General features: G+C 38.4%; 2 protein-coding genes across 4 annotated transcripts in view; one reads left to right on the forward strand and one right to left on the reverse strand.

Moving 5' to 3' along the window:
- The window catches only part of exoc6b (exocyst complex component 6B), an 84,797-nt gene extending 77,530 nt beyond the window's left edge, over nucleotides 1-7,267 (reverse strand). The window contains exon 1 of one of the 3 annotated variants that reach the window (XM_016664614.1): nucleotides 7,047-7,265. In XM_016664614.1, the coding sequence (XP_016520100.1) occupies nucleotides 7,047-7,135 (89 nt within the window). In that variant the 5' untranslated portion in view covers nucleotides 7,136-7,265. Of the gene's footprint in view, nucleotides 1-7,046 lie in introns of all 3 variants that reach the window. The other 2 variants (XM_007578934.2, XM_016664615.1) reach the window with 2 other exon arrangements.
- Nucleotides 7,268-7,772: 505 nt separating this feature from the next.
- tkfc (triokinase/FMN cyclase) lies at nucleotides 7,773-16,764 on the forward strand. The gene is made up of 17 exons (XM_007578940.2): nucleotides 7,773-7,872; nucleotides 8,401-8,590; nucleotides 9,552-9,656; nucleotides 9,745-9,932; nucleotides 10,052-10,130; nucleotides 10,411-10,500; nucleotides 11,288-11,322; nucleotides 11,413-11,497; nucleotides 11,762-11,851; nucleotides 12,620-12,736; nucleotides 13,040-13,159; nucleotides 13,692-13,829; nucleotides 13,900-14,006; nucleotides 14,626-14,732; nucleotides 14,807-14,840; nucleotides 14,949-15,041; nucleotides 15,696-16,764. Exons 1-17 carry the CDS (start codon nucleotides 7,858-7,860, stop codon nucleotides 15,849-15,851), a joined length of 1,749 nt encoding a protein of 582 aa, XP_007579002.1. The 5' UTR covers nucleotides 7,773-7,857; the 3' UTR covers nucleotides 15,852-16,764.
- Nucleotides 16,765-16,870: the final 106 nt, after the last annotated feature.

The raw sequence follows: 16,870 nt of genomic DNA on the forward strand, positions 1-16,870 counted from the left end.
AAGACGCTTCATTTAGTAAACTATGATCAAATCTGCAAAACGACGCTCATGTTCGTGTTAAATCTTTTTTTTGCTGACCTGCTCCACAGCTGACTAAATAGGATCTTAACCCAGTTGGGAGATCACGAGCAGCTGGGTGAGTGAGAGTCATGACTCAGCAGGGCGTGTTGGAGCCAACAAGCTTGTGTCGAGTCGTCTCTTCTCCCTTTAGACTGTTCCTCCAGCTGGGTTTGATGTGCAACACAAAACCGTCTGCACACTTGCAGAAAAAGTGGATTTGAAACCCCAAATAAAAACGTCTTGGTTAACAAACACCAGAGTTAACTGCTGGCTACAACATCAGTGCCGTTTCCATGGTGACCCAGAGTTTTACCACCCAGACGACACGTTTGGTTCTGAGGGATTACAGTAACCAGCTAGAAATAAACCTCCTGCATGTCCAAACAGAGGAAAACCACGAAACGAGCCTCAACCAGCTGGCTGCTGCTAATAACTGGGTGGAGCGCCACAAAAACACACAGCTGAGCTACAACCGAGTCCAACCGAGTCCAACCGAGTCCAGTTCACACACAGACGACAAGAGGCTCTGATGCAACTGATCTTAGTAAATCCATTACTCAGATAATGCAGATGTTGCATTTAAATTTTTTATACAAAATTACCAATAAGTCTGTCATGGTAACAAATTTTGCTTGATGATAAAATGTCCTAGAAGTTATTTCAATAAACAATAATATTGTTGGTTTGAGACCATTTTCAAGTAACATAATGGTAATAAAGGTATAACAGTGCAAGAACACATCGTCAGAGACAAATAAACTTCAAATTCTAGTGAACATTTAATACTGGAACTGGAGCTATTTTAATATACAAAATAAACAAAACAAAATAAATAAAATTAACTATAAAGTCTCTGTAAACAAAACTGTCCTTTAAAAATGTTTAGTTGGGAGTAAAACGCCAAACTGAAGAGTTTATCATCCAGTTTTTGATAGGAGAGAGAAAAACAGGAAAACAATCAATCATGCAAATGAAAATTATTGACACCGTTTTAACTTATGCAATTAATTGATTTATTGCTTTTTGTGACAGGCCTAATTAAAAATACACTAAAATTTACAAATAAACAAATAATTAATCCTTTTTTAACAATTTACTGCCTAAAATGCAATAACAGAATTCATTTAGTGAGCGCCTGATCAATTGTAGGAAAGGACGTAAATGCAGCTAAAACATATTTACAACACTAACTATAATACAATACTAGAAAATATTTACAGACTAAGGTTTTCTTTTAATTCAACTACAAAATGTTCATATTTTTAGTACAGTTTTAGCTGAATTACTCCTTTGAGCATAGGCGTAAATCCCAGGGGATTCAGGGGGGCCCGGACCCCCCCCAATCTTGGAAAAGCCTAGAATTGTCCCCCCAAAAAAAATCATTGAAGAAACATTTGCATTTTAATAATATCAATATGAAAAGGCAAAAGAAACAAAGAACAAACTAAATCTGCCATTTATCTCAGAAAAAAATAAGAATTATTTTTAGGTCCCCCCCTACCATTGTTAGAACAATTTTATATTATTTTATTATTATTTTTATTGTTATTTTTCCGGCTACATGATTCATCAAACCATATCAAATACTTCGACCACTTAGTAAGACAGAGTTAATGTGCGCGGCCGCCCAGAGATCTGAGAAACTCGTCCCATAAACTTGTCCAACCAAAACACTTTCTGTGTCCCCTTGTTACAAACTCAACAGACACGAAATGGAACAGCTACTAAAGCCACTTTAGCAACACTGAATTAAATCTCCAGTTTGTTGTGGATCTATGTGCAGTGCAGCAGATTACCTCATCATGCAGGGCCGATCCAAGGCTGTTTGAGGCCTTGAGCAGAATCTGACTTATGGGCCCCTCTTGCTGCTAAAAACATCAGCACCTCTAACAGCTTCTGGGTTAGATTTAGTGAAATCTGGGAGAAGGGGAGTAGTTTAATTGTCCAACCTAAAAACCAATAAATTATAATTGCAGTTTACTAATTTGCATTTGTGAACAAACAGAGCACAAACTCAAAGATTAAACTCAAAGCATCAGATTGTTCCCTTTGTAACAAAACAATCCAACTATGAATATTGTTCTTTGAAGTTTTACAAAGTAAACTTGCCAGCTCCTTAAAATCTTGCATTTAAATGTTAAACAATTGAAAATCTTTTAATTTATGTATGCTGACATTGAATCAAATTTAGCAGCATTGATCATCTCAATAAACAAGTGTTTCATTGATGCATCTGTGGTCTGTGTTAAAATATTAACATTTATGGGGCCCCTGAAGCCCTGGGGGCCTGATGGAGCTGCTGACTTAATTTTGATTAAACAAAAGTGCAAATAATTGATATTCATTTTAATTGTATTTTTTGATTTGTTGTTTTTAAGACTAGTTGTGGGTTTAAATATCATTTCACTGATGCTGTTTTCCCATAACATATAACCAGTAATAACCCAGTAATATTTTTACATTTCCTGTCAACTTAACACCTTTTAATACAAAAAACACAGCATTTATATATATTTATATATATTTCACCATAGACAGACAGACAGATAGATAGAGAAATGCTGGGTTATTTTCGTAACCCAATTTCTGGGTAAAAGCTGTTGGGTCATAGGTTGGGTTAGTTTGACCAAGTATTTGGTCAAAATTCATAACTCAAGAGTTGGGTCAGAAATTTACCAGAAGTCTACAACTTGAACACTTCTGTTGGGTCAGGGTTGGGTAGATTCACCCATCGGTTGGATTAAAAGACAGGGTGCAATATGCGCGCGCATCCTCAGGGGGCTGAGGCAACGTGTTCGAACACCAGCAGTAATGGCAGAGAAGAGCGAGCAGAGCTATTAATAAAGTGGGTACAATATGCTTTTTGAAAATAAAATAACTTTTACAAAGTTGTTAGGCGATAAATTAGTTGTGTAAACCTGAATTATGCGCAAGACTATTACTTCATTATTACTTAGGAAGTTCTTTCTGTTAAAGACTGACTTGCATCTTGGACAGTGAGTTTTCCGACACCAATTCACCCAACATCTAAACCAGTGGTTCTTAACCTTTTTTGAGGTACCGAATCCCCCAGTTTCATATGCGCATTCACCGATCAGCAAATCGGTCAGATCAGCAAATAACGGAATGGCTGCTGACGACTGCAAGAACTTCTGGGGATTCTCCAACAGGCACTTTCTGGTAAAACTCAAGTTCAGTAAGCCTTGAATACTAGCGTTAATCCAACCATTTTTGGAAGAGTTGGAAAATGTGCAAATCGTGTCAATGTCGCTTTCTTCATTTTTGCTGACTTTGTTCTTTATGATATCTGTGGTTTCTGAAAGAACTTTCTCAACTGGGAAGATTTGAGAAAGATTGGCAAGATCGTACCCTACGACAGCGCTCTCTTCATGGGTACAGTCTTAAAACAGCCTTCATCAAAGCCACACTTGAATTTTCAGATTCAACTGTCTTCTTTTCAACGCAAACTTCCCCAGCCAGGGAGGTTTGCTTCCCAGTCGGGGAAGGATCATAAAGAGAATCGTCAAAAACATCGTTCTCAGAGAAGCAAGAGAAGCAGCCAGACGAGGAAGGATTGAAAAGAAAATCGTCAAAAACATCGTAGTCAACATTTGCTGCAACATTTACTGCTAGTACAGCGGCAGGTTGGTAAAGGCCACAAACAATCAGAGGACATCAATAATAAATTATGTTTTCCGCTTATAATGGACAGACTGCTGCTGCTACAGGTAAGACTACTGAGCTACAAAACATCACAGCTTGGTTTAATACAAAACAAGAAGTGATGATTAACTGTGTGTGTTTCAAATCCGCATTTTTATGCATCAAAGAATGCATCTCTATTTAAAAAAACTTTCAAAAAACTTACCTACCTACTACATACGTTAGTAGGTAGGTTCGTTATCTGTATGTAGGTAAGTGGTAGGTTACCAGGTACCAGAAGAAGAAAAATAGGAACACAAGATGATTTTTAACAGCAGACCACAGTGGGAATAAAGAGAAGGCAGGTAAAGCCACCAGAACAGTTGGAAGTGTCAGAGTGGACGCTGCCAGGTGGACCAGGAGGGGAGGTAACCGAGGGCGGGTTGGTGGTGTCCTGCCAGCTGTTAGCATCCAGGCGATGAGGGGTATCTTGCAAGTAAGGAGGTTGGTACATAAGAAGGATGGTGGAAGGTTTGTAGGAAGGTTGGTTGGTAGGTAGATGGGGATTTTCCACAGGGAAATTGTAATTTCTGTCTTCCACACTGTACTCTTACATACATCAAACACTAAAAACATTACATTAAAAAACATTAAGACTAAAAATACATTAAGACTATGTAACTTGTACAAAAAATGTTTTTTTTAACATATTTGTTAACATTATCATAATGTCATGACAGCATAAGAAAAGACAGATTATCTGTGTAAAAATCTGATCTCCTCTGCCTTTTCTAAGTGTTGCCAGTGTTCCCAGTACCAACTGCAGAAATACACCACTCAGTCCAAAACAACCAATCAGAGACAGGAGGCAGGTCTTAGAAGCGCTGTTAAATCACATGACAGCTTTACACAGCTTAGGTTGATCGGTTTAAAATATTAACAGAACTTCTTTATTTACATTTCTCTAAAAAGACTCAACAAGGAAGAAAAGTTGAAACCATCTCCAGAAGCTAACTTAGTCGCAATATAAACTGACCCAGAACATTTGTGGATCTATGTGGAGCAAGAAGTGGAAACAGCAAAACGACTGGGACAGAAAGAGGCTGGAAAAGATGAAACATCAGTGAGGGAGTCATCCAGCAGCCGTCAGCGTGGCTGAGTCACCCAGCGTGGCACCGAGCAGCTCGCGCTCAGAGGAATGTGGCAGCCAGAGGTGCTGAACCAAGATGTCAAGTTGTGTTAGAGCCTGGATGTATTTTCAGACTGCTGCTAACACTTGATGCAAACTCTAATCTCACAGAATAGGCTTTAAAATACTGCAGTTAGTTTTATAAATCACTGAACGGCTTAGTACCACAACACATTAAAGATCTGCTGCCGTTGTATCAACCTTCCAGACCTCTCAGGTCTTCTGGTTCTGGTCTTCTTCCCCAGAACCAAACATGGAGAAGCAGCATTCAGCTTCTATGCATCACAAATCTGCAACAAACTTTGAGAAAACTGTAAAAGAGCCAAAAACACTGAGCTCATTTCTTCACCAAAGCGCCTCTGTGCAGACTATATTTTTGGACAAACCGCCTCAACAGGGAAAAAAACATCTAATTAATTACGTTGGAAAAGAGAAATGACCGTCGCATTAGAATAACAGGAAAAAATCCATCTCTGAAAAGCACACAGACACCTTTGATAAGGCTTCAATAGGCCAGTTCCTCAGCTGCATTTCCTCCCTTCATTCACAGCTCGTTTCCTCTCTGGACAATCAGAGCAAACACTGCTGGCCAAAGGCGCCGTCCGTCTTCTTTCCATTTCCAAAGAAGAGCCTGAAATAAAACTAACTCGCATTTCTAATGTTCACAGATTTCATTCCAAAAAACTCAGTTCTGAGTCAGTTACATAGTGTGGAAAAATATTCACGCCACTTGTAACTTTCCACATTTTGTCATGTTAACTTTAATGTATACCGGTGGGTTTTAATGTAAAAAGCCAACACAAACCAATGCAAAATGGTGGAGTCAAAGTAAAAGGGTTTTGGAACATTTTTACAAATAAAAATCTGTGAAGTCTGCATTTCTGTTCAGCGCTAAACAGTCCAGTCAAAGCCTGAACTCAAATACAATCCATAATATGAGGCAACAATAAATGGATTCTGTTCACAAAATACCTACAAAACCCTAATGCATATAAAATTAAACATAAAAAAACTTTATTGATCCTAGAGGAAAATTCTAACTCTACCTATCCAGTTTTCTTCAAATAGTTGTCATAGATGCTAATTGGGCAGGAAAGATTTCCTGTAGCAGCCAGTACTACAGCAGCTCTGGAAAAGCCTCTGACTGAAGACACTATAAGACACTGAAGTTTATCCATAACATCTTTTATTTTATGACTTGCTCCTCTTTACGCTCTCATCTCGATATTCCCCAGTCGTCATCAGAACAGAACAAACCTTATTTATCACCTTTTTTTAAGCATTTTTAAGTCGCCGGTTCTGATGCTGCAAACCCAATAAATGATGGCAGTAGAACCAAATAGGCAGTGCTTCAAATTATCAACTAAGAACGGATGAATACAAATAAATGTCACACTTTGAGACATTTTGAAAACACCTCAAAATGTGGGAAATAGTTTTGGTAGGCTCTGTTTAGCAAAACAAGAACAGCATTCTGACCCAAATCAGGTCAAAACTACTAACTGGTTAAGAGTTTCTACTAAATAACAGAGCTACAGCATAAGAATTTGTGCCAATCATTAACAAATACTATATTTCATTACTTCAGTAACAAATATTTAGGATTTTCAATGAGTGACTGTGACAAAAGAGGCAACTGCACTTGACACTCCCTGATAAACTGCAGAGATTACCTGCTGCTAAGTCTAAAATAATATATAAAGCCTTCAAAACTTTTTCCCAAAAGGCTGACAGACAAAGACAGAAGCCCGTGATGACGCTTACACCAAACGGAGAGAATTAATATACCTATTAAAGCAGTATTTCCAATAAGTGTGAACAGAATGACAACTAGTTAGCTAAGGAAGCTAACGTTAGCCCAACGGTTGGTTTACCTCCTGATAAAAGTTACCAAAGTTACAGGACAAAAACAAGAGAGTCGGGTTTTGACAGAAACTTTAAGTCAGACAAGAGTTTCTGTTTAAGTTTTAACTCCAGAATGTATTACATAAAATAGCCATGTTTCATGTTTGCTAAAGTTAGCCGGTTAGCTGTCCGATAAAGGAAGCATATGTGTTTAAAGTTTTGAAGGCGCTCTCAGGAGCCGAGTGACGCCGAGCGTTAGACCATCTTCCAGCGGGACTGACAGGCACGCAGCCGCCGCAGGCTGACTCACCGGAGTGTCGGTCCGATGCAGTTGGTGTCCGTGCTCTCGATTTCCCGCAGAATGCGTTCGTGTTCGGCTGCTGTCTCCACGCTCGCCATCCTGCATGTTGCTGTGGACGGTTCCAAGCTGCGCTGAACGGACGGACGGGACTGCGGACAGGTTGGGAGGAGGAACCACACAGTGGGTTTAGGAAAACAGACAGGGCAGCCCGGGTGGGCGGGGACTCCATGTGTTTCCAACCTGTGGTTGCGGAAGGAAGGGCCGTGCATGTTTGGTGAAAAATAAAACAAACAAACAAAAAAAAAATGTTGAGTTTCTTCTTGAAACACAAAATATCATATTTAAACAATTGTTGTTGTTTTTTTATTATTAGTTTTTCTTCCATGTTTCAAGTAATTAAAAAAAAAATTACAAGTGAAGAGTACCTTATATTTTGACATGTTGATACCTCACCCCATGTATAGGGTGAGGCATCATCCCTATACATGGGGTTGATACCTATCAACATTTCACTATGGAGAAATGTTTAAAAATCCAAATGTTAGCATTTCCACTTTTTAAAATTAAAACAAGACTTTCTATAATTAACATATTTACAAAAAACCTATGACTAAATTTAGTCATTTTAGATTACAGATTTTTTACACACATACATAAATATAATTCTGTAAATGAACTGTGCAAATAATTACACAATAAATAAATTTCTAAAGCTATTTTATTTTGAAGGGAAACTAACATCCGGCTTTTGCCTCTAAATCTCTCCGCTTTGACGCCGCTACGTCATCCTGCTGCTGCCTGTCGGGAGAAGCGACAACACATGCTAAACATGGAGGTAAATGAGTGAATCGGCTGTTTTATCTCCAGGACAGTGATGCACTGAGTGTTGATTAAGCTGTGTCATCATTTGGTGAAGTCTTGTTGGATGAATGCAGCGTCTTGGTAACGTGGTTGAGCTAAGTCTGCTCTGCAGAACCAGAAGGATCAGAGTCCATTCAGTGATAAGCAACTGCTGCAAATGCTGTCATTTCTGAGTTACAAGAGTCGAACATTTTTACTTTTCATGCAATTTCCAAAAGTCGAATGTTATCGACTTTTGAAACTCGGAAATGTACTTTTTTTCCTAGAAAATTTCAAAAATTAATCTCAAAATGTATGAAGTTCTTTTGTAGAAAATATTCGACTTTTTAAACTCAGAAATTTCAAAATTTTCTAGAAAATTTCTAAGATTAATCTTCTAATAGTTTACATGCATCTTCTCAAATCTTTCATGTCGTTTTAGTTTTGCAGAAATCCTCTGATCGGCTCCATTTGCATCAGTCCATCATGATATTTAGTTTGATAACAGGATGTTTGTTCCCAGGCCCAGAAGAAGTTGATCAACTCGGTGGATTGCTGTGTTGACGAGGCTCTGTGCGGCCTGGTCAGGGCCTCTGGGGGCCTCGCTCTGCTGAAGGGCCACAGAGTCGTGCTTCGCTCTGACCTGGACAGTCTGAAGGGCAAAGTGGGCCTGCTGTCTGGAGGAGGTTCAGGACATGAGCCGGCACACGGGGGTACGACCTTTTATTATGGATGACCTCTAAATGTTGGAGAAAAGAAAGTACACCCTAATCATTTCTGGAACGTGAAATTAGGAGTGCGTGATACATGATAAACGATATATTGTTTGTCATGTATCGTGATAAATTTCTTACCATGATAAGAATTTTGATTTATCCTTTTTACTTTGGATTTATTGGCACCGATTTCCTTAATTCTGGGAGATTGTTGATCAGCTGATAGTTAAATATGAAGCCGGTCTTATCCACCGATAACAATAAATCACAAGATAAATTAAAATGAATCATTTCCATTTGAACGATTTATCGTTTTTCTCTCTCTTTCTACCAAAAATTGGTTTTCAGTCTGGTGCTTTGGTCTCAACTTTTCCTTCAAGAATAGGGGGCTTTCTGGAAGGAAAGCCCCCTATTCCTTTGAATGAATTAAAATAGTTTTGTTTTAATTCATTTTATTTGTTGCTTGTGTTGTTTTGTTTATATATTTCGGATATTTAAAATGTTTTCCAGTGTTAAATGTTTATTAAAATTTAAAGTTTATCGAGAGGGGTTCTTACATTATTTAGCAAAATGGCAGATCAGGCTTTTTAAAGATTAGTAATCGATGATCGGCCAGAGAACTGCAATCGGTGCACCGCTTTTTATAGAGACGGCCACTTTACGCTGGGGTATACTTAATATTTTTTTATTATTCTTTTTTGGCTTCATATTTTTTTGGTGTTTTTAGTTCACTTAAAGTTAAATTTAAATCATTTTAGATCCTAACTTGTAATATGTAAAACCAGAGAAACAGAAGAGGGTGTACTTTTTTTTCCCCACCATGACTGTATGTTTGCAGTTTGCTGGCATTTATATAGGGGTGTGGAGTCCCAGTTTAAAGTTGCTGGTCCCAGTTTAAAGTTGCTGGTCCCAGTTTAAAGTTGCTGGTCCCAGTTTAAAGTTGCTGGTGCGTCTTCAGGTTATATTGGTGCCGGCATGCTGTCTGCGGCCGTGGCAGGAGGAGTGTTTGCCTCTCCGCCTCCTGCCAGCATCCTGGCTGCCATTCTCACCTTACACCAGGCAGGTAAATCTGCTCTTCAGATATTAACAAATTTAGTTTTCAGATAAAAATATCTAAATTTGGAGTCTGACGCCGGTTTCTGGCTCTCCAGGAGCTTCTGGGGTCCTTCTCATAGTGAAGAACTACACCGGGGACCGGCTGAACTTTGGCCTTGCGGCGGAGCAAGCCCGTAACCAGGGGGTGGCTGTTGACATGGTGATTGTTGCCGAGGACTGCGCCTTCGACCAGCCCAGTAAAGCCGGCAGGAGAGGCTTGTGTGGCACCGTCTTCATTCACAAGGTGGGTCACAAAAACATCTGAAAATCAGAAAGGGATCAGATAAAGGATCAGTTAGGAAAGTGTTTTTATTTAAATGTTCTAGATTATTAATAAATGTGTTGCTGTTGAACTGTGTCCAGCTGGCGGGGGCGTTGGCAGAAGAAGGCTGCTCATTGGACCAGATTGTTTCCAAGATGAAAGACGTTTTGAAAGGGATTGGTGAGTGTCTTTCTCTTTGATGTCCAAAGTGTGGCCCATGATTTAAGCTTCTCTTTCCTACCAGAAAAACTGACTTCTTCATTTGTTTACTTAAAATTAGTTGCCTGGTTTATTTTTGAGAAGTAAACGGTACTATTTTTATTTTTTGGCTTTAGTGCTTTAGAAAATTATAGTTTTTGGCTCACATGACATAAGATTTGGACACCATTGTTTTAAATGGACTCCATTGTTGCTTGAGTTCGTCTTATCACTGTTAATTTCGTGGATTCTTGCATCACAGGCACACTGGGAGTGAGTCTTTCTCCATGCAGCGTTCCAGGATGTCTGCCCTCTTTCGACCTGCCGCCAGGAGCCATGGAGCTGGGGCTGGGTAAGAGCCGATGACAGGAGGGTGGAGCGTTTGGTAAAACGTAGAGGAAGGTTTGAGGTTGCAGATCTGATGGACAGAGGTTTAACTTTTGATTCTATTCGTAAAAATCAAACTATGAATGTAAATATTTTAGGGATTGTTATGAAACTGCTCCACCTAGTGGTTTAAAAATGCTTACAAAATACTTCACTTAAAAACTATTTTGTTTTATTTCTAGCGCTTTTTTTTGACCCTAGACTTGTCACAATAAAACATTTTGCTCATGATAAATTGCCCAAGTAATTATTGCAATAAACGACCATATTCAAGTAATCAATAATGACATAGTAATGCAAGTTTGCTCTCTCAAATTAAAAAATACTTGGTTGATCCTAAAAGGACATTAAATAAAAAAGAGACCAATAAACTTTTTAATTCTGTAAAGAATGCTTAACCCTGGAACTGGAAGATATTTAAAATATCCGAAATGAAACACAACAACCAAAAACAATAAATAAAACACAGACACAACAGAAATCGTAAATAAAATGGATCATGATGTTTCTATGATCAAAATTCCCCTTCAAAAATATTAATCATCAGAATGGAAATGCTTGAAGTCATTTTAATTCATCATGCGATTAAATGAATAATGAGCTATTACTACAGGTTAAATTGGCCCCATTAATAACGTGGGGCCAATTGGCTCGACTCAGAAAATGTGTTGCTGTCACTGTAAGCAACATTTTGCTTGACTTCTCCATGAAAAATTGAGTTTTAACTTGTATATGAATCTGTTGTCCATCAGGAATCCATGGAGAGCCTGGAATTAAGAGGTCAAAGGTCAGTCTGAAATACTAACAATACCCACCTGCAGTTGTTTTTATTTTAATGTGTTAACCAGCTTTGTTTCTTTGGGTTCTTGTCTGTCAGGTGGCGTCAGCAGATGAGGTGGTGAAGACGATGATCGATCACATGACCAACCCAGACAGCCAATCACATCTGCCTTTGAAATCAGGTCAGTTTATTACATTTTTATTAGTTTGGTGGTTTCATTGGCATGTACCATATGGATGCTTGTTTTTAATTTAGCTATATATCTTTACATCCTCTAGTGAGTGGAGCCCCCTAGTGGCCCACCACAATACCAGATTTGTTGAGAACAAAACATCCTAAAATATGTTGATTAACGTCATGGCAGCTACAGGATCAGATGTTTTATGCCTTAGAGACTCTAGTCAATGAACTGCTTAGTAAAACTTGTTTTCTAATGTTATAACAGGTGACAGTGTTGTTCTGTGTGTGAACAACCTCGGAGCTTTGTCCTGCCTGGAGATGGCTGTTGTTACCCGAGCTGCCATCACCTGCCTGGGTGAGCAGAGACCTGCTTCCATCCGTAGCTATTCAATGAAACTTAATAGCAGTGGTTTAGCTTACTATGCTAGTACAGTAACACTATGATTTAAAATCAGTTCAGCTAGGGGTGCATAACAAATCACAAATTTATCGTTATCACATTATGCACAATATTGCAAAGATTGGACTGATAATAAACTGGTTAATTATTTAAGTACTTTGTATTTAGATTCTGTGTTTGTACTATATTTGGGGACACTTGTTTTTAAGTGCAGCTTAAAAATTAGGGATGCCAGACCTTTCAGCGTTAAAGGATTTAAAACAAAAGGTCATAGATTTTTACTCCTTAAACTGATGTTTAAAGTTAAATTCTGTAAATTTAAGTTTATTCTTTCGGATCTGGTGAGGGCTAATGTTGATGAAAAAGATTTGGAAACAGTAGATTTCCGATGCAGTTTTTAAAAATGTATTTTTTGGATACAAGTGAAGGATAGTATGGACCTCAAATTAATAAAATAATAAACTGTGGTAGATTATTTTGGTAAAAAAAATCTGAAAAGTGTTTCTTTAAGGCCAACTGGTTAACTGGTGATTAGTTAATATATCCTTATTTTGTGTTTCACTCACTTAAAATAGTTGAGTCGTTTTGGAAATGTTAAATATAAAAGCAACACCATCTTATCCTCTTTATTTTTAATGCTTTTGTTGAAGTTTAGGGGAACAAAATCAAGACTTTTGTTCTAACGGTTGTACGGAGCTTTATTGGTGGTTTCCATGGTTACAGAGAGCCGTGGGTTGGTGGTTGCCAGGGTGATGTCAGGGCCGTTCATGACATCACTGGAGATGGCGGGAGTGTCTCTGACCCTGATGAAAGTCGACCCAGAAACACTGAGGCTGTTTGGTAAACACTGACGCACATAAACCTTTTACATCAGTATTTAAAAAAATAATCATATGGAAGGAAGAGTTTTAGGTTTAGGTGCAAATATAATCTTTGTTTGATTTTATGTGCTTTTGCTTCAGAGTTTTCAAAAACTATTTAGAAATATTTTAGCAGGAATATAATTTTTTTTTTTTTTTTACAAATTTAATTTGTGAGATATTTTTACATTTATGTAACTATAAAATTTAGTTAATTTATTAAGTTTAACCTATTTTTTCAGCTAACTGCTAACCAGTAAAGATCCTCCATATCTCTACTCAGATACTAAGACCAGCGCCCCCGCCTGGCCGAACCTCAGCACTGCAGCTGTGAGCGGAGGCAACTACATCACAGAAGCTCCTGTTATGATCACACGGCCACAGGACGACAAACACTCCCAAGGTCAGTAAATTTAGTTACAATCTGGGTTTATTTCGCGTAGAAATATTGTAAATAACTTTGCTGCATCTAATGCTCCAAGAGCCTGGAAATGAAATTTAGACAAAGCTAACAGCAACAGGAGGAAAATAGACAAAATAAGTACAGACAGTTAGCCTATCCAGCCACCATGGTGCTGTTGTCCACTTCCAGAACAGAACTCCATAGTGAAGTTTGGTTATTTTTGATAATTTTGTGTATAAAACTATTGCAGATCCTGAAATAGGTTAACTGATTATTTTTGATTAATGTTTTAATGGTCTTTAACAATTTAGCTAAGCTCCCCTTGAACCATTTCTTTATTTGTTATGGTGTTTCTCACATCTTTTGAAATGCTTTTGCTTGAGTCATTGGTATAAATTTGTTTGTATGCAATTGTGTGATGTCAATTTATTTATTCAGTACTTATTTAAATCAAGCTAGCTAGCTTATGTTCCTAGACTAATGTATTATTTATATGTAAATTTAATCTTTTGCTGTTCTTTGTTTTTCCCAGGGCCTCTGAGTCCTGTTATGCACAAAGTTTTAGACAAGATTTGTTCCACTTTGCTGGAAAAGCAGGAGGAACTAAACTCTCTGGACCGGGCTTCCGGGGACGGAGATTGTGGCAACACTCACGCTCAGGCCGCTCGAGGTGAGAAACGACAACGTTTTTACAGGAGGAAAACAAAAACTGATAAACCATTAAATTGTTGCTCCTGCAGCCGTTCAGGAGTGGCTCCAGGATCATGTGGTTCCTGGTTGCCCGGGGCGACTGCTTTCCGTCCTCGCTGGATTGGTGGAGGAGAAAATGGGCGGATCCTCAGGAGCTGTACGGCAAGCTGATTTATCACTGTTTTCAAGTACCAAAAATGTTCAGTATAGAACAGGGGTGGGCAGCTCCAGGCCTGGAGGGCCAGTCTCCTGCAACTTTTAGATGCATCTCTACTTCAACACACCTGAGTCAAATAATGAGGTCGTTAGCAGGACTCTGGAGAACCTGACTGCACTTAGGAGTTGATGAAGCTATTGGATTCAAGTATGTTGGACCAGGGAGACATCTAAGAGTTGCAGGACACCGGATTGCCCACTCCTGGTATAGAAAGAAACAATGAAGCTGAAAACTTGACAAACATGAACAGTAAAACTGATGTTAAAGACACTTCAAATTTTAATTAATAAAAAATAAATGTTCTTTTTCAAAAGAATAAATTGAGTAAATGCAATTCTTACAGTTCTTTAAATTGTCATTTTATTTTTCTTTATATAAAATAAAATAACAGCAAACCTAGGACATGAATCATTTCCTTGACAAACCTAACAGATATAATCTGAGATTGATAGTTTGATTATGTGCTAAAATGGCCTGCCATAGAGTGCTTTATGTATGCAATTGTGTTAAAATTTTACCAAACAATCTCAGATCAGTTCTTATTTTCTGTGTTTTTCAGCTGTACAGTCTGTTTCTCACCGCTGCGGCAGGTCATGTGACCGAGGGGAAGACCGACGGCGCCGCCTGGGCTGCTGCAGTGCATGCTGGGACACAAGCCATGAGAAGGTGCCCAGATAACTTACATCATCTAAACACATCAGTCTAAACAGACTAAAGTAAAAAATAATGTCTTCCTTCAGATATGGCGGTGCTGACCCTGGAGACAGAACGATGGTGAGAAATGAGGATTTATGATTATATTTATCACTTATCATGATGTAATTTACTGTTAAACCTGACCCTGTTTGACCTTTAACCTCTGCTGCTGTCCTCATTCTGCAGCTGGATGCTTTGTGTCCGGCTGCTGATGAGCTCATGAAGCTAACTACAGCACCACCTGCTGGACAAATGGCTGTACTACATGCAGCTGTGGAGGTACAGCAATTACAGACGCTTTTCATGTGCATGCACAACAATAGAGGGTAAAAAGACGATTCTTTTACATGCCATCCATAGTCGTGTTGAAACTGTAGAACAACTGTGTTAGCAAAATGAAACCTGGAGATGTAGGTGTTATTAATTTAGTGCAGTGCGCCACAGCAAAAGGGAAAAATACTGCAGAAAAACCATATAAGGACAACTCAAAACCACTCTTATTCTTTTCTTCTTTTTTTTTTCCCTCTGTCAGTTATGCTACAAACAGATCTGTTGCCATGGCAACTGACTGACAACAGCTCCACTAATGTATCAGGATTTAACACCAAAACACACAAACATTTTCCACACAAAGAACAGAACGTTACAGTATTTTTTTTTAACTGAACCGAATTCCACAGCACATCTACACGCTAGTTTGTCAAAGTCAAGCTAGCATAACTAACCTACTTCCCTCCACCTCCATTTCTTTTTAATTAAAATGTTTGCCTGACCTTTTTATCTAGTGGTTGTAGTGTTGACTATAAGTAGCAAAGCACTGCGTCTCTTTATCTTTTATACATGAAGCGTTCATTTAAGATTTTGCGCATTATGTTGACAATTTGACGGCTAAAACCAGTCATCTCCCCTTTATCTTCTCTTGTGACTCCTCAGAAAGCAGCTGCGGGTGCCGAGGCGACCCGTGACCTCACAGCGCGGGCCGGGCGGGCCAGCTACATCGCCGCCGAGCGGGTCACTCTGCCCGACCCCGGCGCCGTGGCCGTAGCCGCCATGTTGAGAGCCGTCGTAGAAACGCTGCAGCAGCAGTGAAGCAAAACCCACGATGTTGGTAGAGATTTTTCACAGACGTTGATGATCTAATCACAGAAATCAGCTTTATTACTGTGAAATGCTTGTTTTGATATTTACTTAGTGGTACTTATGCCCTCTAAACTGTATCCTAATCATTCCTGTTTTTTTTTCTAAAATGTGAAAATATATCTGAATTGTGTCTTACAATTTAGACATCAAGACCATCGTGCAACAATAGTTTTACATAAACAAAACAGTTTTTACTTTCCTGTTGGGCTAATTTTCAAAATAAGTAAAAATAAAAACAAATTATTTTTTTATAGAAAGCTTTGAAAACGACCACCTGCTGTGAGATGTTGCTTCGAACAAATGTGAAGTACGAAGTTAAGTCACTTCTGAGAGCAGTAGTGGTTAACTCAACCTTTACTGTTTTTTGTTTTGTTAAAATTCAGATCAACTAAGACTTGAGATGTTGAGGTGTTGCTTTGTGTTATTTTGTTTTCATTTTTAGAAGACAAAGTGTTTGGATTCCAGCCAACATGTCAGACAAATTAATTTATGAGATACGATTGTTTTAAGTGCTCTGACGTTTCCTTCATTTTTCAGTCATTTCCATTTGAAATCTGGATTTTCATTTTCCATTAACTTCCATCTTTTTACTGTGTCTTCATGGAAAATGTGGGATGCAAGTAAACAAGTGTGATAATATTTGAGCTTACAAAACTACACTGTAAAATTTTTTTCTAGTTTTAGAGTTTAGCGTCAGTCTGACTGTAATCGACACGGTGAGTTAAACTTACTAACATCTTCATCATCTACATTAAAAATGAAGTACTGACTCCATCTTACCTAGAAATTCACTGAAATTATATATTTTTGTCAAATAGTGTGATGACGTTCTCAACTGCACTAATAAAATAATTATATTTGCTACTAAAGTGTCATTTTTATCTGCTTTTACACCAGAAAAGCCTCTGTAAAGGACCTTGTCTGTAAACAGATATTTCAAGTCTTTGCAGTTTTTCAACAAGATTTAT

The sequence above is a fragment of the Poecilia formosa genome, unplaced genomic scaffold (assembly GCF_000485575.1).
Source record: "Poecilia formosa unplaced genomic scaffold, Poecilia_formosa-5.1.2 Scaffold499, whole genome shotgun sequence".
Lineage (NCBI taxonomy): Eukaryota > Metazoa > Chordata > Actinopteri > Cyprinodontiformes > Poeciliidae > Poecilia > Poecilia formosa.